The sequence below is a fragment of the Vitis riparia genome, chromosome 1 (assembly GCF_004353265.1).
Source record: "Vitis riparia cultivar Riparia Gloire de Montpellier isolate 1030 chromosome 1, EGFV_Vit.rip_1.0, whole genome shotgun sequence".
Lineage (NCBI taxonomy): Eukaryota > Viridiplantae > Streptophyta > Magnoliopsida > Vitales > Vitaceae > Vitis > Vitis riparia.
This window is the reverse complement of record NC_048431.1, coordinates 3608640-3631164: the sequence shown is the minus strand read 5'-3', so window position 1 is coordinate 3631164 and position 22525 is coordinate 3608640. Positions and strand designations below refer to the sequence as shown.

Genomic DNA, 22525 nt, shown 5'->3' with positions numbered 1-22525 from the left:
GACCCCACTTTTCTCCAGGGACCAGAGGAGGAAGACATAAGCTACTTCTTTTCTTTTGGTTTCTGGGAAAAGTGATTTAGGGCTGATTTTCCCAGATTTTTCCATTGAAAGTGGAAGAAAGAAAGAAAGAAAGCCACCCCGGAAATCAAAATAAGATAACAATAATTGCACCCCATTGGGCTTAAAGGTGTGGTATCTTCTCTGATTGAATAGCATCAAGAATTTACATGGGTTTCCTCTTCCTTCACACCCTCAAAAGAATGAATTTTGTTGATGGCTTTTTGGGTAAGTGATTCCCCCCATAAATGATAATCTTTAAGATATGATCTAAATTTTAAATTCTAAAACCCCTCTCCCCTTAGGCCCAATCCCATAAAGGTGAAGGTCAGAGTATATTCAAACCTTTGTTTTAATTTTTATTTTTAAAAAATTTATAATCTTTTTACTCATATTTTATAATTAACCTAAAATAATTGCAAAACAATAATTAATTTTATTATTATAATTAACTTCTTCATTTAAAATTAATTTTCATACATGCCGTTAAAACAATAGCCTATCTATGTATAAATATTTTACCTTTTATACAAACTTTCTCAAAATTGTAAATTCATTATCTAAATATTAGAATTATATTTGTTTTGAATAGAAATAAATAATGATATTTTTAAAAATTAAACATTGAATTATAATATTTAAAAAAATTCCTAGAAATTTTGATTTACTCTAAAATAAATATTAAATTATAAAAAATGAATAAAAATAGATAATAATTTTTAAAATGAACAATGTAAATTTTGCAAACAATAATATTAATAATAAATAAAAATATAAAATAAGTTTTCTATATTAAAAAGAAAGCTAATATTTTAATAGAAATTATAAAACATTCATATTAACATTTTCATAAATCCATAAATTGTATTTTTTTTTAGAAAAATAAATAATAATATTTTATAAAATTATAATAGTTAATCCAACCATATTGTTATCTTTATGGTCGTCAAGAAATGAACAATACTAAATGTCTAGACCTCAAAAGAAAGCAAAATAAAATTGAAAATAAGCAGAGAACTTGCAGCAAAATGGATGAATGTCAAAAAATAAATCGGAAAGAAAACCAAAAAAAAAAAAAAAAAGCTACATAAATATACAATTCTCACGCCAAATAAAAAAATTGATCTCATTTTATTCAGCTTCACACTGGAGTGGCTTAACCTAATCAGTTCTGCAGAAAATTTCTGTAATGGGGTAAATAAGGTTGACAAGAAACACTAATCAATCAGTGGCTTGCAGGTAGCTGCTCCTTGTTTCCAATAGGAATCGGAGTTCTGTTACTAGTAGATTGAGCTTGTGACTGCCTTACACTGGAGTCATTTTGTTCTACTACGGTTCTCCCATTTTCACGCTGAGGTTTAATATGGCCATCAGAATTAGGGTTGGCTGGTGAATGCTTTGCATCCGGATGTAGAACTCGCTGTAAAAACCTATGAATCATCTCAAAACTGGTGAAAGTTATAACAGCAGATGGAGTTGTCCGCAGTAGATTAGTTGCACAGCCACGATAGAAACCAGGAAGACCTTCCTTTCTGTACACTTTCTCAATGCAATCAATAACACCTGAATAGTGCTTCTCTGAATTCCGGACCTGCCCTTGCTCTTGCAGCCTTGAACGAATAACCTGGTGATATGAAAGTCAAACATTATGGTAGAAACAACAGTATAAAAAGATCCAATTTTTTGGGTGATTAGACCTTCTCCTTCATCAGTTTATTATGGTATTCCAGCAGAAACGAACCTCATGGGGATAAGTCATCACGGAGGCAAGTACTTTAGAGAAGGATGAGGCAATTGCAAAATTCCCAGGACCTAGTTCATCAACTGTGGTATCACCTGAACTTCAGCAAAACAAAAAATTACACAAGATTCTTCTACCCGTGATTAAGAAGTAAGAAAAGAATCAAACATATTACCCATTTTAGCTAAATAGGACTTCATCTGCTCGTATGCTGGAAATTGGATGGCAACATGAGTTATTCCAGCCAATGAAGGCAAAAGGCCACTGTTGAAAGCATCACAATGGCGTTATGACACCAAAACTACTAAACAAAATATCTCTACCAAAATTCAAAAAAAAAAAAAAAGTATGGAGCATTTGCACGCCAACATTTCCAACAAGAATGGGCTATTCATGGTATTTGTAAATTTATATTCAGGTTAAGTCTAAAAAGGCAGAGGAAGAAAAAAATAATAAAGAAAGAAAAGAGAATGACAAGTTGCATCAATTTGCAGTTTCATTTTTTAGGGTTTCAGATTTTGGATACCAAAGGCTCAATTAATCTCCACAATTACATTTTGAACATTAAACAAAGAGACACTGACCTATACAATCCTCGAACGCCTTCCTCTTGTGCAATCCTTTTCAAAGCAGAAAATATGCCTTTGTAAGGAACCACATTTGGCCTCATTGTCTGTGTCTAAACAAGGACAAAACAAATGAATGTCCAAAACAAAATCAAAATGATATGATAAAGCATTAAGATATGTTGGTTTGGTAGGGTTATTGTCACTGATTCACAATCTTTATCAAAGCATCGCATAAAAAAAAGTTCTTTTGAGACATCCTTTTTATAAACCATGTCCAAGCTTTTCAGAGAATATCTAGGACAGTTTATTCTTATACGATCATGCAGCAGCAAAGCTTCAAACATCCAAACAGAAAAAAAAAAATGTTTAGCAATGGTTTTGGGAACAAAAGGGGATAAATAACCAAAAATGTTATGAAAGCAATAGTACAACAGGTTGAGAATAGAGGTAAAGGTGCAATAAATGAATAATATCAACTATTCTACTGTTTCAACCCAGTTTTCCCACCCTACCCTTTTCTGCTTAGGTAGCACTCTTTCTTACTAGGGTTTTGGGCTCAAAGACTGAAGGGCATGAATTTATCAGCAAAACAATAGGGCATCAAACTTCAAAATCTTGTTGCCTCCATTCCTAGTGCCCACAAAAAATGGAAAAGTAAGGATGAGGAATTAGGGAAGCAAATATCAGAGAGGGAATTTAATGAGGGAATGGTTGATTGTTACATAGTTAACAAATGCTTAGGTCTTATCACTCTGATGGTTAACATTCGCACCCCACATTAAATGATGGAAGTTTAACCTCTTTTTACCCCTAGCCTTCCAACACAAGAATTCTTGTTTGGTAAAAATACTAGATCTTCTTAAGGATCACATGAAAGTGGCCTGGAGAGATATACCTCCTATTTAATTTGATTGATTAAGCATCAACCATAGTTCATGTATTGCCCAAATTAGTCAATTCTGATAACTAGATAAGGAAGATGAACCTTAGAGATTTTTAGTGTAACTATCAGATTACTGCCTATCTAGAGAGATTTAATTTATGCACTTTTTCTGGGGATTCCATTTTCTAGTAGCTTGTTCAGGCATTGTTCTGTGGAAGAGATTCCATCTAACAAGCAGTTGTACATTAGTTAATAGGAAATGCATTTCAAGCCAATAGATAAGATAGTTTTATGACTCAATTGATACAGACTAAATTTACAAAATGATTAGGTGGATGGAGGATAAACCAAAGGCCAAAGGAAATTATACAAAGTAGGAAGGTGTATTTTTAAGTAAGGTGTCCCAAAAATACAAGAAATAACACAACATGCACCCCAATATGAATATCCTATTATAGAGAATTATTTACAACAAATTGGCGTTCCAGCATAATTCCGTTGAAAGGAACCTCTAACTCTCTGATTGGGTTTAACAAGGAAAATGCAAAAGACAATAAAATATAATGAAACTTATTTTATAATTAAAATATTTTCAAATTATTCATTCTCCATAAAATATTTTATAATTATTCATTAGCTTGGACTTTTTTTCCCTTACCTTTTCCCTCCTTATCGTTTTTTTACTCATAATTAGCTCAAACTTCCCATGATCCAAACACAACTTTAATACTTACATCTTCCAAAAGATGCCTCAAAACAACATTTTAGACCTGTTGTGTGTGTCTGAAACTAATGTAACAGCAAGCATAATCTTATGTTGATAGGTTATAGTATTCCATTTTGTTTAATATTTCAATATTCTAATACAATACTAAGCTCAGGAGCATATTACTATTAAGCAATTAAGGCAACAAAATATAAAGATTAACAAAATTAATCTTATCCTGTTCAAAGAGTAGCAAGCATCATATTTATAGGATCTCCTGAGTGTGTATATCCTTCATTCCCGTTTATCTCACAAAACATTTGTTCTCTTCAATATTAAAATGCTGGAAGTTTAGTAATATGTGGTCTAACTTCTAAGTTATATTATGTGCGTACCAATGGAAGGGACCACAGAGATGAGCAAAATATGAGAAACATCTGCCGATGTTCTTCTATAGGTATCAGAAGGAATCAGAACACAGTGATGCATAACTTACTTGGAGTCTGGTCTTAACAACCCACAATGGATTCGTTGTAATTGCTGTGGCAGCCCCAGCTCCTGAAGCAGCTATCACATTTGCACCAATTGTAAGTTGATTGCTGCTATCCACTGCAGCATTGCAATAGAAATGTTTGAAGCAATCAAACCAACCAACCAACACAACAAACTTCACCAATCTCAATAGGTTGTAGGATATCAAAGCTTAGAAAATGAAGTAATGTGTCTGACATAAGCCCAAGAAAAACAAAACCGCATTTTTCAAGGTAGGAACATCTTAAGAAACAAACCATGGGAATGCAGTACGTCTTTTAATTTCTGATACACTGTGAAGTACACCTACATGAGAAATGAGCACTTCTGTCACTTGGAGAATATAAAGAAAATAGGATGATATTCTGCATATCTTTGTTGAAGGCAGATGAAAGAAGAAAAGTTGTGTATAAATGAGTCAAATCTATAGCCTGAATATCAACGTTGATTTTGAGGAAACAAATAGAATAAATATGTGCAAGTGGCAGATTAGGCTCACAAATTTGTAGGAAAAAAACAGATAACAGTATGCTCTAAAGGGGAAAAAGGAGCAAAACAAGGAAAAAAAACTGTAACCCACAAAAAGCATTATAAAAGTAATCTTGAATCAGTTGCAGTACATCCATGAGAACAAGTGATAGACAAAGAGGTTAGCTTCATAGTGGTCATTGAGCACCCATGAAAATGTATTTGACAACATTGTATGCAACACCCATAAGGAAGCACCAGATCCCAATGCACCAGATTATCAATGGTTAAAATCTTGTTTGAAGATGCCATCCAAACAACTAAATGAACCTTAGCAGGTATCCAGCTATTTCAGACCACACTGGAGATCAAAGGGGTAAAAACACACACACTCCCACTAAACCCCACCACCCCAATCCCTTCCAAAGCAACATAGAATGACTATTTCCTCTCACTCATAGAGAATCACAAAGCAAACATTCACCTACTCCATCTTTCAATCCTTCAAATGTTCAATAAAACATGGATTCCAACTAGGCTATTCTCATTCCAATCTGACAGATTCCCAGCAACAGATTAGAAAAAAAGTGCCCGTAGTGTGAGTTCCAATACTGAGCGCATACCCCTAATTTAATTCAAGTTGTGTCCCAGCAAAAAAAAAGAAAAGAACAGAAAAAAAAAACACACCGGTGTACACTTGGAAAAATCTTAAAAGTGGGGAGATCAATTGAAGAAAAGAGGGGGTGGCCTTTCCCAAACTGGTGTTGCTTGTGTAAGAATGAGGAAGAGTTAGCCAACGATGTTCTGATCCACTAGCATATTGGCACTCTTTGGGGTTTTCTGCTCTCTTTGTTTGGTCTTTCTTGGGTTCTTCCTGGGTCAGTCAAAGAGGTCTTATTAGGGTGTCATGGCAGCTTGGTTGGGAAAGATCATAGAAAAGTTGGTTAGCAGCTCTCCTTTTCTTGTTTTAGACATTATGGAGGAAGCAGAATTGGAGGACTTTTGAGAATTTGGAACAGTTGGTTCAAGCTTGAAAGGAGTCTTTTATTCGTTCTCCATTCTTATGAACTAAGAAGTCTTTGGATGTAGGCTTTGTGTCTCTGTTGGGTTTCATAGATAATCTGAATCCTCGCTAAATTTTTCAAGGTGTTGCGTTTCAGCCCCATTGGGCACTCAATGTATACCTCCAGTGCCTATGGGTTTTGCCCCCTTTTCTTAGGCGCCTTTACTAATAAATTCCTTCTTACTTATTAAATAAAGCATCTTTTCAATTTCGCTAAGTATATTTAAACTTGTTACTCCTGTCTAACCAAATTAATAGGGAAAGCAAATCATTCCTCGACACAAGAATTCTCTTTAAAAGAGAAATATATAATAAGAAACAAATGGTGGAGAAGGGACAATATAGCTTTGTGAAGCAAAATCTAGAATTCATTTTAGTTCACAAAATTCCTCTTAAGAATGCCAAAATTATTCTTAAGGGAAAACTAGCAACCACATGTTTATAACAAATCAAGAAAGAATTCAAAGATGAAATGCCTCCTTCAATGACAGAAGAGGTCCCAGTTACTGATTCTTTTTTGGAAGGAACTCAAGAAAAGTAATACTCACGGCCCAATTAGGAAGTAGTGCCAATATTGTTGGCGAAAGGCCACGATACATTCCCTTCAAACCCTCTGTCCTTATTATGTTTTCTAGGCTTGTAATAATGACGCTACCTGCTTTTTGCCAAAAAATAAGAGCATTAAAAAAATGTGGCATTTTGACCCATACAGAAACGAAGAAGAACAAAAGAAAAAGTTCAATCCACGTTTCACTTTTTGAACTAAAAATCAAATGAAAATAGTGAAAAGGAAAGTGTCTAAACTATTTTCATTAAATTCCTAATTTGGAACTACTGTAATAGGGTCAGCAAAGCAACCTACAGTCATCAAGCAATGCATGTGAAAGATAAACAAAAGCGGAGAACAGTTAGAAAATGCATGCATCAAGAAGAGGAGAGTAACAAAATCCACCAGTCCTATCACAAAATCCTTCAGAGTAGGCATGTGGAAAGCAGCAGTATCTAGAAGATGAATAAGCACCAAGCTAGGGCAGTAAGGAGATGTTTTACAAATTATAATTCCTATAAGATTTGTCTACCTTATGATTTACTAGAAAAAAACAGGGGGAGCAGGGGAGAGAGAGGCAACGGTTAATGAGATCAGAGATAAAATAACTCAATGAATAAATAAAGCCTAATCTACTAAAAAAAGTCATTGTACACATGACTGTACTGCAATATGTTGTTACATTAGCTTCCCCAGCCTCTAGGCTAAGAATTGCATAGCTAGTGTTGGGTCTTGACGAAGTAATTTGGTATGGGTATGTCGTGATATAACCACAATTGTCAATGTGTCTTTCATATTTGTTAATGTTTTCCCCCCTTTTTCAAGAACTGAATCCATTCAAAATCACAAAAATGCATCTCTGAATAAGCAGAACACTGCTGATTATTGGAAACCAAGCTCCCATACCCAATTCTTCCACGTTCATTGGCATAAAATTCATATACTTGGTCAAGAGTCCAATTCCAAACTTGTACAAGTAACTTCAACCAAAAGCCTTTCAGAAAAATGAATTCATGAAAGGCTTCTTAATATCCAAAGCTAAATAGAACATCCTATTACCACTCAATAACAAAATCCAGGCAAAATACAAATTACAGCTTGCCTCGGACGCCAGAATGCCGAACTTCAGGTAGGCCATGGACCTGTAATCTTGTTTTGATCACATCCAATGGGCAGACAAAAGTGGCAGCAATTGCACCTACAAGGCAAACAAATCACACTTGTGAAGTTATCATCAACTGCGCTCCCGTTAAGGCTTCAATTTCACATACTAAACAAGACAAATTTTCACTCAGTTCATCAAATGAATTAAAATCACCCCAATTTTTCACAATTCACGGAATGAAATCGATGATACAATGTAACCAAGCAAGGAAAAAGAATGGAAAATACTTTCTGAGGAACCAAAAGGAGAGTAAATTTCACATTCTCGCATAAATTTAATCAACCCCCAGCTGAACCCACAAAACATATCACAAAATAGCTCGAAATCGAAACCAAAAAAAAGAACACACACAACTAAAAGTGAACGCACCTGCAGCAGCACCCGAAGCGGCGTAACAGATGGTATCGCTGATGCTGTGAGCGCCAGAAGATTGATGGGGTCCGGTCATATCGAAACTCTAGAGGTGGTGCAATTGGGATCTCCAACAAGAATCGAGATCTTGGCGTATTGGGTTTGGGAAATTGGTGAAGAAGCAGCAGGTTTTCGCATGGCAGATTTATAAGCCCTTACATTTGAAGGTGGAATCGTCGAGTCCTGGAACGTGTTGGACGCTCTGCTTGAACGCTCAAATATGGTATGGAGACCATCATTCTCTTCCACACTTGTGCTCTTCCGATCTCAATATCGGAATTTTCCTTCCCTCTTTCCGATGCTTTATGTAAAATTCGCTTTTAACTTTTTAAGTTTCGATTATCACCAAATATTATTAATTAATTACAAATTTGAAATAATATTTAATTAATTGCCCTTTTGAAAAATAACTTCCTCTTTGTTTTTTTGCTTTTCAATTTTCAATTCTTCTTTGCCAAGCTGCCTTTTATCATGATTTATTCCACGAAAATAGAAATGGAAATATCATGATTTTGCGTTTGTCTATCAGTTATTTTGGAGAACGGTTTTTTATTTTTTAAAATGAAAAAGATCAAAAAACCTCATTTAATAATAAAAAAATATTTTTAAATAATATTTTTTTAATTATTTTCAATAGTTTCTATAATTATTTTAAAAAATAATTATATAAACATGTATAATAATTAAAAATAAGATTTTAGACATAAAAATTCATTTAAAAATATTAAAAACTGATTAAAAATGTTTCAGGCTTCAAATAGATTTTTTTATTTTTACTCTTATCCCCAAAAATAATTCAAATAAGATGAATGAAATTAATTTCTTATTTTTATATTTCTTATTTCAACATTTTAAATATGAAATGTGCATATATTGATTTCCAAAAAAGAATGATTATTTAAATAGAAATTATTCCCCAATTTTGATGAAATGAAGAAAATTCAAAAATGGTCCATGGATGAAACCACTCGAGGGAGGTCAGGAAATAATGTAGAATTGACCCATGACGGGATAGACGGATTCCTTCTTTACCTTTTCAAAGTCCTCCCATGGTCTCATCCTTTATGAAACCAATTGGACCATTTACTTTGAATCTTTACAAACATCATGAAAAGAAAAGGAAATGACATAGAAATTTTCTTTTATAAACAACAGAAATATATTAAAGAATATTTCTGTTAGTGTAGATCGATGAATTAATATGCACATTTTGTAGGAGCCCACAAATGAACAATCTTGTTGTTTAAGGCAATAAAGTGACAGAAGGGTTATGGGCATTGTAATAAAAGATTGGTTATTTAACTTCTATATATAGGAAGGTTAACTTCTAATGCGACTTTCTATCCAATGATTAGCACCAAGCACATTTAATTAATGTGCCAGAAGCTGCATGTATTTTTTAGTATGCATGGCCATTGTTTAGTATATTGTAAGCCCAAGTGAATGTGACACAAACCTTTAGGAAATATTCATATTTATGATCCTTCTCCATCACCTTTTTTTTTTAAATGGTCCCTCCATGACCATCCCTTTCATTCATCATCCTTCATTTGTTGCTTATTTGTTTAAGTAGCCTTACGGTATTTTGTCACAAACATATCTAATTTTCTAATAACTATTCTACATTGTGAAGGGAAAACGAAGGGAAAACGTTGAGATGAAGATAAACATATAGAGATTATACAAAGTAAATAGAGATGTGAGAAAAAATATAAGATACCCGGTGAAACGAGAAGACTTGTGATTCAAGATGTGAATACAAGAAGTGGGAAAACATGAAATGTTTTGAAACTCAATAGTTATGATTAGTCAAATTTTCTCTCATCCTTAGATGTAGATATGATTGATCAAATCACATTAAAATCCTGTATATCATGTGTGTGATTGTTTTATCTTTAGTTCTTAAATTAACAATATTTGTATGAAAGCTTTCATGGATACAACTTTTTTTTTTTTTCTTAAATAAAGTCTAATCTTAATTCTTTCATTCTCCTTTTACGTTTTAAATAAAGTCTCGTGAAGCCATAATATCCTTAAAACAAATTCATCTTCTCCCTTGGTACTTTGAGAATTACGAAACATCTATTTCCCACAATAAAATGATTTTCAAGTGGCAATAACAATACCTTGTAACCACTTCCATCAAACTGAATTTTGTTTGGCTCTATTACAACAGAAGGAGGAAAGGAAGGTTTGATGATTTTGACAACAAAATTAAAAAACTTAACCTCCAAAGAGAGTCTAAGTCTTTCTTTATATAAACTCTAAAAGGGAGAAAAAGAATGTTCACCTTCAATAAGCCAAAACATTTTGGCTTCTTGAGACTTTTAGGTTTCAATAACGTGTTAAATTCATTCACCCATTCAAAGTACCTGCACATCTTCCAACGGAAACTGCTAAAAAATAAAGTGGAGTTTTCTATATGCTTGAATACAATAGCCGGAGGTTGTTTACTTAGTCAAATTGAGACTTCTCAAAAGTAAGCAAAAAAAATGAGATTGTTAAGCTACGGATTGGACTAGGTAAGATGAGATTGTCAAATGCAATATTTATGGGTTATTTGGAAATTGTTATTAAAGATAATGTTTTATTTTAAAAATAGGAAATAAATTTTAATTTAATAGCATACTAATCACTTTCACAAAGTTTTAATTAGAAATAATTTATTTTAAAAATATTATATTTTTAAAACAAATTTGAACTATTTTCAAGTATTTTTTTATTAAATATTATAAAAAATAATTAAAAATATAAATAATACTTTTTATACATATAAATAATTAAAAATGATTTTTTATTAAGTTTGTGAATAAAATTTTTATTTAAAATAATTGAAAATAATTTTTGAAAACATTATGGATATAAAAAATAAAGTGAAAAATGAAAAAATAACTTCTAAATAGAAGTTTCTTGTTATTTTTAGAATAAAAGGAAAATATAAAAAAATTTTAAAAAATATATAAAAATTAATAAAATATAATATAATCTTTTTCTTCTTTCATTTTTTTTTCTAATAATATTTTTTAAAATAATAATTTTTTTCTAAAAACATCCCCCAATGTGAACAGGAAAGGAGGAGATCGTGAATACAAAACATTAAAAATATAAATGATAATATAAGAACATCCCAGCAAAATAGCATATTTGGGAACGATTCCGTACAAGTCTCATGGTCCAGATGACCAGCTCTCCACTGTTTTAAGGCCCCTCTCTCACTTTGGGCCTCTGTCCAACCAGTCATTTTCTGAAGAACCACCTACTGGGCTGGCTCAATTTCCGCTGTTTCACTCAGCTAGTGTGGGCTTTGTGTTGAGCTTCTGGTGTGCTTGTATTTCCCCACTATCCCACCAAAGGTGAAAAGCTTTTGGCGGAGGAAAAGAATTAATTATGGGTGTTTGTTAAGGTCCAAGTATATGGGATGTTTGTCTCAATCATGAGTCGTACTTAGTGATATAAACCTTCTAGAATATTCATTCTCACTTCTCTTAAACCCTTCCAATGAAACTTGTTTGCACAATGTACGGTTGATATTGGACACATTCCTCCTCGCACAAAGATGGTAGAGTGTTGAGCACTCATCGCGCCCACCCCCACCAATGACACGTGGATCTAGAGAAGCAACCCCTGGCCACTCCAACCATCATTAGCCAATGAATCCGAAGTAATCCACTAATTTCATGGACTAATGGATCCATACTGCGAATAATAGCTAGTAGCATCCCAAATATACCATCTTGGCCCTTCAATTGAATGAGGCATGAGAAGAAGATGGGCGTGCCCACCTTAATTGTGCAAATTATCTTATTTTCAAATTCAGTTTTTTGGTAAAAGTAAGGATATTTTGAAATTTTTTTTCTAAAGTACAATTTTTCAAAATAATTTTAGATCTATGGAAGTTTCATCCATGTTGGACTTCTATATGAACAAAATCTGTTTTCAACCCCAAATATACCATCTCAAATTTCTTTTCAAATTAAAAAGAAAGAAACAAAAAAAAAAAAAAAAACCAAACCATCCATCTTTGTCTTCCTTCATTTTACTCATCCTAGTGGACCATCGCTTCAAGGTCCAGAAACTTGAAGTCGGACCGCCTCTTGGCTTGGTGACCTCTACAATGACCAGTACAAAAAAGACTCAATCCATCGTTATCATCGCCCTTCTCTTTCTTATCACTATTTTGTGTCACTTCTAAAAAATCAAAGAAATCTTCATTGATCGTCATTTTCGTTTTCTCAATTTCAAGTTTTGCCACAATTATTTGGAAATTTGCCCATATCTATTAAAAATTTTCTACTTTTCCCAACTAAGTTGTGTTGATATTTATTTATAATACAACTTAAGAATATGTCTACATGATTAAAAGAAGTTAATACTTATATAACGTCAAAAATTTTCTTCCTTATCTGATATGAAACATCATAAACACCTCTCATACAAATATAATAGACTAAATAAACCCTCGTATCAGAGTTGAGAATAAACTCTGATGCTATTTGTAACAACTCGCATCTAACTATGTAAATATTGTCAGCTATAGACCTAAAAGGATCCTTACGACTTTAAAACATGTATATATGATTAAGAGGAGTCCATATTTATATAGTATCAAGAACTTTCTTCCCTATCAATATTCAATGTGGGACATCATATCTTGCATCACCATGAATTTGTGTCTTCAAAAACACTATTTACTATATTCTTTTGAAATCTTCAAGAAAACATGATTTCAATATATTATTTTGAAGTAGTATTTGAAGACAGGATTTCAATGTATTATCATGGAATTGTGGATTCAAGACAAACTTTAGTTCATTTTTTTCTTTTATCTAATATATATATATTTAAATTAATTTATTATTATTGTTTTTTCTATTTTTTATTGAAATTATATATTACTATTATTATTATTATGTATTTTAATAAAGTCTTCAATATTGGAATCATATTTTAAAGACATGATTTTAATAAAATACACTAAAATTATGTCTTCAAGCCACAACTTTAACTAAGTACATTAAAATCATGTTTTCAAGTTATGACTTCAACAAAATACATTAAAATCGTGTCTTTAAGCTACTACTTTACCATAATAAAAATTATTTTGTTTGTACAACATAATATATTTTGGGGGGGAAGCCCTTTCAAATTCAAAAGCAATCCCCGTAGGTAGCTCCATGCAAGTTCAAAATCAATTTACCTACGACTTTACCAAAATATAATAAAAATTATTTTGTATGTTGTAGGAGGGGAAGAGCCCTTTCAAATTCAAAAGCAATGCTCGTAGGTAGCTCCTCATGCAAGTTCAAAATCAATTTACTTAGGTGGCTCCACGTGAAAGGATGAGATAGTTTTCCCTCCCAATGGAAGCCCTAGGCACTAAAGAAAGAGGGGAATATGTGGGGACTTGTGGGATGCCACATGAATCCAAAGAGCAAGCTAGTTAGAGTCCATTTAATAATACTTTTAGAAAATATTTTTATTTTAAAAATATGCTTTTTTTTTTAAAAAGTTGTTTCTAGCATAAAAAGTTTTTTTAAAGAAAAAAATATGTTAAGTAAAATTTTAAAATATTTTTAAGAAATTAAAAAAAAAATCACTTATAATTCTTCTTTAAAAGGTAGTTAACAAACAATTCTCCCAATAATACCAATTCTCCATAAGATACTTTCATAGAAAACAATTTCATTGAAAGCAATAGGCATTGAAATATTATGGAAGGCAGTGTTAATCTCCCAGACCTAATTTATCAACAAAATTTAGAATGACTAGTGTTTAATGCCCCCATGCTCTCATGGACAGCCCCAACCGATCTCCAGAGGCCACATCTACAAAAGGAATCCCCGATATCAAAAAGTGGTAGGACACACAAAACTCCTCTTGCTATTACGAGTTTCTCAGTGTTGCTTCCCCTCCCACTTAAGTATCAGAGACCTTGTGGCTGCTGGGCACAACTTTTTTCTTTTTACAGGGAGGTTTGAAGCGAGTCTTCACTATCGGTAAACGTTCTCCATCTCTTCAAATCTGAAAATGAAATTCCCTAGAATCTTAAAAGATAAGCTTGCATGGTGAATTCGTTTATAGAGATCTCATCACAATGTTATGTTAGTACGTCAGTTGTGATATATTGGCAACATCCACACAGAATTGCAATGCAAAACAAGCAAAAGATAACAAATGGGGTGCCCAAAGAAATTGACTTGTGAACTAGTCCTTGACTATGACTACCACCAAAGGCAACTGCCATGAGAGAATTGGAGATTTGATTGGTCTAACTTACCATGTTGGGAGAATTAGGGTAGATCTAATAGGTGCAATACAAGCCACCATCATCATGACTAAAAGAAAAAAGGAAAAAAACTGGCCATAGAAATGTAAACAGAATCCAAATATTTTGTTACATATTCACCACCATGCCATGCATTGATTAATCCTCTTTCAACTTGGTGGGGTGTGCAAACAACAGTGGCTCTGAAAGGCTGAAAATTATATATGTGTGCCATACGTGGATATGGGGTTTTGTTGCAGAGTTTTCTGAGTGATGGCGAGCGTGGAACTGGAAGCCTCAAAATCAGGCACCATGCAATGCACCCATCTCACCTGTAAATCTGAGTGGGCATTGTCAAGTAGGATGGGTATCTTGAACAGAGGGCCCAGGCTGGTGAGCAGTGGGTGGGTGTCCCTTTTAAGCGGACACAAAGGGCCCAGAAAGGGCCACTCTCACAGCCTGTTTAGATTAATGGCCTCAAATGGATACCCTTGTGTTGGAAGCATGGTGGAAGGAACAAATAAGATTGATTGATTCAAGGGATCTGCTTGGCTTCGAGATTCTCAAGAAAATTTCAGGTTGGTGGAAGCTTGATTCTTATACATACAAGTTGGAATTTGTGCCACTGGGATGCAATGGAATTGTCATTATGAGACTTCAATAATATGTCTCACCACCATTCTCATAATTAGCTTTCACCATGTAGCATGGTGATGTCCCTTCGGCCTATAAAAATTTTTCTTCCTTTCTTCCTTCTTTTCATACAAATAAGACCGACTCCCATCTGCAATCCTTGCATACGAAATAGGTACTGTTCAGAATTCATGTTGGTGTTTCCCACAGTGTTAAACTCAAACAATTGATATCATCCGATAATAAGAATATGAATTCAAATATGATATAATTATTTTATTTAATAATTAGGTTGAATTAGATTTTATTTGAATCAATACGATTAATCTTTTTATTTGACATACTTATCATTCAATTGACCTATAATATAAGTTAAATAAGTTATGTTTATAATTAGATTGGCCGATATCATTATTAAATAAGTTGAGTCATTAAATTCGAACTATGTAGATTAATCCAAAAATAACATATTTATTAAATGATTTATATAAATCGACATAAAATTTGATCCAAATATGTTTATATTCAATTTAAACTCATGAAAACAAATCATATCAAATGTTGTCCATTCTAAAAATTATATCAAGGCTTGAGATCCAATAAAATGATTTGAATATTTACAAAGGCCATATCATGAAGTAATAATATAAAAATGAACCGAAAAAACGTAGGATGTTTTGAAGAATAAGGAGAGTTTGTCACAAAAGTAATATTTCTTGAAAAAAAAAAATCTAAATTTAGATCCCTTTTCAAAATATTCATCATTAGTAACTAATGGTTCTCCATCACATCAACATCCACGTGTGTGCTTGTTTTTTTTGTTATATTAAAACCACAATCATCAATTATAGTTTTTAGCATAAAGTTAAAGCTATAGTCATGAGTCATAATTTAATCATAAAAATATTGGAACTATAATCACTAATTATTGTTTTAACTTTAAATCTAAAATCAAAATTATGGTTTTGACCAAAACAAGAAAAAGAAAAAAGAAACAATTATGTCAATGAATTGTATCAAAATTTGTCTATCCTAAAAATTGTGTCGAGTCTTGAGATCCAATAAAATGATTTGAATATTTACAAAGACCATAACATAAAGTAACAACACAAAAATGAATTGAAAGAACATAGATTGTTTTTGAAGAATAGGAAAAGTTTGTCACAAAAGTAATGTTCCTTGAAAAGAAAATTCTAAATTTACATCCCTTTTCAAAAAAATTGTCATTAATAACTAATGGTTCTCTACCATATTAACATCGATGTGTGTATGTGTGTATGCATGTATTATTATTATTATTATTATTATTATTTATGTTAAAACTGCAACCATCACTTATAATTTTAACATAAAATCAAAACCATAATCAAGAGTCGTGTTTTTATCATAATATTGAAACTACAATCACCCATTGTTGTCTTAACTTTAAGTACCAAATCCAAATTATGGTTTTGACAAAAAAAAAAAAAAAAAGGATCTTAATGCATAAGGAAGTACTAATTTGGTGGGTATTTTGAAAAAGTATAGATTTATTTTTATTTTTCATAAAACATTATTTTTATTGCAAACCCAACTCAATTATAGAGGTTGAGTCAGCTTGGAAGGATGCAGGCAACTCCCAACCACACCGATATTCCTCTCATCTGCACTTCATTATCAAACTGGTCAGCTCCAATTTAATGCTACTGCCGATATGCTTCACCCAATTTACTAGCATTTCTATAGCCACTTATTGAGGAAGAGCATTGATTTATGGGACCTCTTTACATCAATTTTTTTATATCACTAGTCTTCCACCATAAGGGTGCCCTATTTGCCATTAATAATGGACCCTAAATCAATGGCATATCTGGCTAGAGAGTCGGTGGACACCTTGACAATGGAAACACAACCAATGGTGCTGTATATGGTATAGACTATTCAAATACTTCTCTATCCTCTAAGGAACAGAATAAAATAAAATTATAAAAATTAGGAATATTATTCAACTCAATGAAGCTTTTTAATTTATGATCAACTTTTTTTGAACATGTATGTATGTGGATGTTTGAAGTCTCCAGTTCAATGGAGGGTAGCGTACTGTTGGTGAACCCAAGTAGATGCCCAAATCATTACTGCCACTGTGCCAAAGAAACACTTGCAATGCCGTTGGGTAGGTGTCAGCTTTTATCTGCAATTTTCTTTTTTTTTTTTCTCTTTTTTTTCTTGGCTCTTCCTTTCAGGTAAGGAAAACCATCTTTAGGAGGATCTGGGGGTGTGGTAAAACAGAAACAGAAAGTGAAAACCCTAGCCATCATTCCTTTTTTCCTGTCAAAAATCTTTTCTGAGCTTGGGGGTAACCGACTTTTAACAGAAGCGGCAATATGAGTCGTGGGCAAATTGCTTTAAGTCAGCAAAGCAACTTTATTGCTCACTTTCCATCTTTCAATTGAAAAGAAAGTGAAGCTATCTTCGCTACCACTCAAAAATATTTTAAAATTCTTTATTTTGGACTGTGGGGTGGAGGTGGAGGTGGAGGTGGAGGTTCTGAAGCTGACCCGGTTAGTTCTTAAAAATTCTTGCTTTCTTTCTTTCTTTATTTGTTTTTTTTTTTTTGGGTTGATTGAAGATTGGGGGTTTTACAGTTCATATCTTGTCATCAATCCGCGTTTCTTTTACGTGTTGTTTTCTTCTTCCCTTTTTGCTTTGCTTATCGCGGGCTGTTTTCGCAGTCAGATCTACTGGCTTGTCGCCGAAGGCATTGAGGCAATATCGTGGTAGTTTGGTTTACTTTTGTTTTTCTGTTGGGACTTGGTTTCTGAGCAAATGTAGGAAAAGGGAAAAAAAAAATATTTAGTGTGAAGTTTGTTTGTCTTTTCTTGACTTTTCTGAGGAAACGAGCAGGGGGTGGTTTTTAATTGTTGAATGATAAATTCTGCCACAGATCCTTGAACTTAACTGTGACATTGGTCTGTGTTTTGTTGATGATGAATGCAGATCAAGTCTGATAGTTTGGAGTTGATCTGGAGGATATTCGAGATTTGTGGTTGAATAGGGAGTTGTGATTATTGAACCAACGCGGTTTGTGGGTTTGTGATATTTACGAGAATTGCTGATTCGGAAGCTTAAAAAGACATTTCAGGGTTTATTGAATATGAATTTGGATTTTGATTGAGACGTGGGAATTGATGCCGCTGATATAAAGAATTTGGTGCTTTGGAGGTGTTGGGTCTGCATCGAAGAGATAGGTGTGCTGGAAATGGCGTCGGGAGAAGGGAGACGACATCGGAATCTTGTGCCTCTTGCTGCATTGATCAACAGAGAGATGAGGAGTGAAAAGATGGAGAAGCCGACTGTGAGATACGGGTGTGCTGCTCAGTCTAGGAAAGGAGAGGATTACTTCCTGATGAAGACAGATTGCCAGAGAATCCCTGGGAATTCTTCTTCAACCTTTTCTGTATTTGCGGTAATGTACTCTTTGTCACTATAATGATCTCTACCATGAATGCAACAACATAAAGAATTTTAGAATTTCCTTTCCGTGTTTGATTTTACTGAAACTTGATAAGTTGCATTTAATTTGATGCGACATCGTTGGTTTATCTTTGTTCTCTTATGGGATGGGCACTGTTCTTTCTGATTGTCAGATCTTAGATGGACACAATGGGAATGCCGCAGCCATTTTTACGAGGGAAAATTTGTTGAATCATGTATTGGGTGCTATGCCTCGTGGGCTTGGACGGGAGGAGTGGCTTCAAGCTTTGCCTCGGGCTTTAGTTGCTGGGTTTGTAAAGACGGACAAAGAATTCCAGAGCAGAGGCACGGAATTTGGAGAACTCACCTTTTTCTCTTTTTTCTTTTTATCTTTCAACCATATTTGTTATGCCTTGAAACTAATGCACTATATCCCCATCTTATTAACTTCAGGAGAAACTTCTGGAACGACTGCTACATTTGTAATAGTTGATGGATGGACTGTGACAGTTGCATCTGTTGGCGACTCTCGATGCATATTAGATACTCAGGGCGGTGCTGTTTCGACCTTAACTGTCGATCATAGACTTGAAGAAAATGTGGAGGAGTGAGTGTCTATCTCTCAGAGCCTCTTGTTTTGTTTGGCTGTTTCTATATACTTATGAAGTGGGTTGTTCTTCAATTGCAGGAGGGAACGTGTGACAGCAAGTGGAGGTGAAGTAGGAAGACTTAGCATTGTTGGTGGTGCTGAAGTAAGTTGTTTTTAGTTCTCACATCCTTTTTTTTCTGGGTACAAGCACAGTAGTCTCTTTGGTAGTTTTAAAATAAAAAGTATCATTTTATGTTGTGTGATATATATTGGTCAAATTTTGCAGATTGGTCCACTCCGTTGTTGGCCAGGGGGTTTATGTCTTTCTAGGTCAATAGGGGATATGGATGTCGGAGAGTTCATAGTTCCAATACCATATGTTAAACAAGTAAAGGTATTTATCATTTTATTCGGCTTGTTCTACTTGCTCATGAAACGTGAATCCTTTTAGGCAGTTCTAAAGCTGATAGGCTGCCAACTCACCACTGTACCTCTTTTGACTGTGAAACACATCTTGTGAGCTGGACATTGTTAGGTTTTCATCAACTTGAATCCTAACACCCTTCATTGGTACAAAAGCTATCAAATGCAGGTGGGAGACTTATAATTGCTTCTGATGGCATTTGGGATGCTCTGTGCTCAGAAATGGCTGCAAAATCTTGCCGTGGGTTGCCTGCTGAACTTGCTGCTAGGCAAGTTGTGAAGGTGATTGAACTCATTACCAAGCTATTTCTCCTTACTAGTCCTGGATGAACTTTCCATGACCTTCTTACATGTGGCTAAGCATAGCCTCTGTTCAGTGATATAGGAATGAGATAAAGTCAAATTTTTATTTTATGGTATGTGTACTTTCCAATGGATTCTTAGAATTCTTTCTTATTTCATTTGACATTGCAATGAACAGGAAGCATTGAGGACAAGGGGCCTAAAGGATGACACTACCTGCATAGTTGTAGACATAATTCCTCCTGATAATTCAATACAGCCTTCAACCCTCCAAAAAAGCAAAACAAGCTCAGAGCTCTATTATTCAGGAAGAGGTCACGTGATTCTGTGAATAAACTATCAAAGAAGCTATCAGCTATAGGTATAGTGGAAGAACTGTTTGAAGAAGGCTCGGCAATGCTTGCTGAGAGGTTAGTAGAGTCTTTTTTTATTTGCACATACAGATTTTGATTTCTAGAGCAATCTGAGATACTCACTACCTTGCACTGCAGGCTGTCTTTCTTTTTTAATTGTTCCTTTATCTGCTAGAGCTTCTTTCTCATAGAACTTTGCCTTTTTTTTTTCTTTTTTTGGATAAGTAACTTATTCTGTCGGTTAAAGATGAGCAGAAAGAAATAAGAGAAAGTCTTGCAAGGTGTGTAGGTTAAAAGGAAAGGAAAGGAAAAGGATAAAGAAGAATGATAGAAGGAGAAAGAAAGATGGTGGATCTTGTATTTTCTCCTGTCTAATTATTTATTTGTAATTTATGATGTTAAGTTGCATAGATACCCTCTAATAAAGCAATATTGACTACTTTGTTTATTAACTGATTGACATTACCATTGAAGTTGGAGTATAGAATGTTGGCAATGCCAACAGGTTAAGATTAATATGGAGCAGAGGAATGCTCACTCCTTTAATTAAAATATCTGTTTATTGCTGTACAGCCTCAAATAATGTGTCCAAATGGGATTGATTTTAAGCTTCTCTTTAGTTAAGTGAGTCAGTTTTAATGTATTTTGCTTCATTAGATTGAATCAGGTTATGTCCAATGCTTGTTGCTTCAGTGGTTGTCACACCAGAAGGTGAAGACAAATCGTGACTTGCTTGTTAATGTGCCATGGATTAGTTTTTTTTTTCTTTGTACCAGATTTAGCTATAGCAGACTGTATTTTACCTTTCCAATGGGCCAGTGTCCCACCACATCATAGGTTTTCTGGAAGAAGATTTTCAGTCAGTATAGGAACCAACACGTGTTTCATTAAGCCAATATCTGATATCCAAGAGTTCATGGTCAGAGAATAGCATGAATAGTTTGAAGATTACCATGAATAAGACCATTTTCTTTAGTGACTCTGCAATATTACAGATTTTCATCTTAATTCTCACTGGAGTTTGCTCCATGATATACCTTTCTTTGCAGTTTCACAATATGAGAATTCATGTTCTTGTTTGCTCTTCTGTAAAATTTAATTATCTTATTCATTTGGTCTTTCATTTGGATATTGTTTTTCCATTCTTCAGTTTCTTGTGGTGTAAAATACTGAAGGGAAATTTCTCCCCTCCATTGCATGCTTTGCAGACTGGGAAGTGAGGAGTGCCCAGGGCAGCCTACATCTGGTCTTTTCATGTGTGCTGTTTGCCAAGTTGATCTTGCTCCAAGCGAGGGCATTTCTGTTCATGCTGGTTCCATCTTCTCCACCAGCTCAAAGCCCTGGCAGGGGCCATTTCTATGTGCTGATTGCCGTAATAAGAAGGATGCCATGGAAGGAAAACGTCCCAGTGGAATTAAAGTGGTATAACTCTGTTATTGTTTTGCCTCATTTTTTCCCCTTCAGTCTATTCTTTTAATCCCATTTTCCTCAACTGGGGCAATTGTTTGAATCTCACTACAATGTTGTGTCAAATGTATATGTAATCTCTCCAAATAATGCAAAATTAGTTTCATTATCTGAAGAAGAGTTAGTTTTAGGAACTCCTAAATTGTGTTTTGGGATGTGTCTTCCGAGATTTGAAGCTACCCTCAACTCTGCTGGTATACAAATGGTGGTTGAAGTGAATGCTTATATCAATTTAACTTATGGCATAGATTCTTTGGTAGTACCTCCCTGCTTAAGATGCTTTACAAAACCTGGATGGTGTGTGCCTAGTTTCCAAGTGCAAAGCAAGACTCAGTGCATTTAAATTACACGGGGACGTAAAAAAGGGATCCTATCAATTTGTTCCAACCTAGGATATTAAGCTTATGCAAGGGTATGCTCCATATGACTGTTTTGAAGTTCATGTAGATGAATTTAATGTTTATTAAAATTTGACACAGAAAGTACACATGAAAAACAAGTAGTCTGGTCTGCAGTCGGAGACCTAAGTTGGAGGCATTATAAAAGAGTCGTATTTGGAACGAGATTACATTTTCAGATATCCAGAAGTTCCATTCATAGTGGCAGGACCCAACCCAAGGCTATATTGGAGAGGGTGATGAATACGATATGATGTTCTAGTCCTAAACTAATATCCACGCTTGACGCTACAAGGCAACAAATGGCCTGCCAAAGGAGGAGCTCAAACTGAATCAGAGAGCAGAGAGGCAGGAGATGCTAGGTGAGAATTTCTCATCTTGACGTTTCAAACTTCCACAAAAGGCTTGTGCTTATCTATTTGTGGCTTGCAAAATACTAAAGGAGTCGAGTCTTTCCATAGGGGGAGGTGAGTCGGATACTACCCCAGTGGAGACTTTGG

General features: G+C 34.1%; 2 protein-coding genes across 2 annotated transcripts; one reads left to right on the top strand and one right to left on the bottom strand.

The window, feature by feature from the left end:
• Positions 1 to 1127: 1127 nt before the first annotated feature.
• LOC117917494 (nicotinamide adenine dinucleotide transporter 1, chloroplastic) lies at positions 1128 to 8441 on the bottom strand. Its single transcript, XM_034833797.1, has 9 exons — positions 8100 to 8441; positions 7668 to 7763; positions 6567 to 6673; positions 4745 to 4793; positions 4453 to 4565; positions 2383 to 2477; positions 1974 to 2062; positions 1799 to 1893; positions 1128 to 1681 (listed from the first exon to the last, which is right to left on the bottom strand). The coding sequence occupies exons 1-9, from the start codon at positions 8176 to 8178 to the stop codon at positions 1283 to 1285; spliced, it is 1122 nt and encodes a 373-aa protein (XP_034689688.1). The 5' UTR covers positions 8179 to 8441; the 3' UTR covers positions 1128 to 1282.
• A 9363-nt stretch (positions 8442 to 17804) lies between these two features.
• Positions 17805 to 21867, top strand: LOC117917484 (probable protein phosphatase 2C 15). Its single transcript, XM_034833786.1, is given in 9 exon segments — positions 17805 to 18484; positions 18666 to 18837; positions 18946 to 19099; positions 19181 to 19244; positions 19368 to 19475; positions 19661 to 19786; positions 19986 to 20058; positions 20061 to 20217; positions 21369 to 21867. Coding segments are annotated over 9 exon segments (1281 nt in total). The 5' UTR covers positions 17805 to 18277; the 3' UTR covers positions 21589 to 21867.
• The last annotated feature ends 658 nt before the right edge of the window (positions 21868 to 22525 follow it).

Bases quoted from the DNA above. Each gene is read 5' to 3' on its own strand.
- LOC117917494 (XM_034833797.1), bottom strand. From the start codon at position 8,178: ATGACCGGACCCCATCAATCTTCTGGCGCTCACAGCATCAGCGATACC. The intron at 4,566-4,744 runs GTTTGTTTCTTA...GCAATGCTGCAG, and splicing joins AGACGTACTGCATTCCCATG to TGGATAGCAGCAATCAACTT. The intron at 1,894-1,973 runs GTAATATGTTTG...GCTGAAGTTCAG, and splicing joins GTCCTATTTAGCTAAAATGG to GTGATACCACAGTTGATGAA.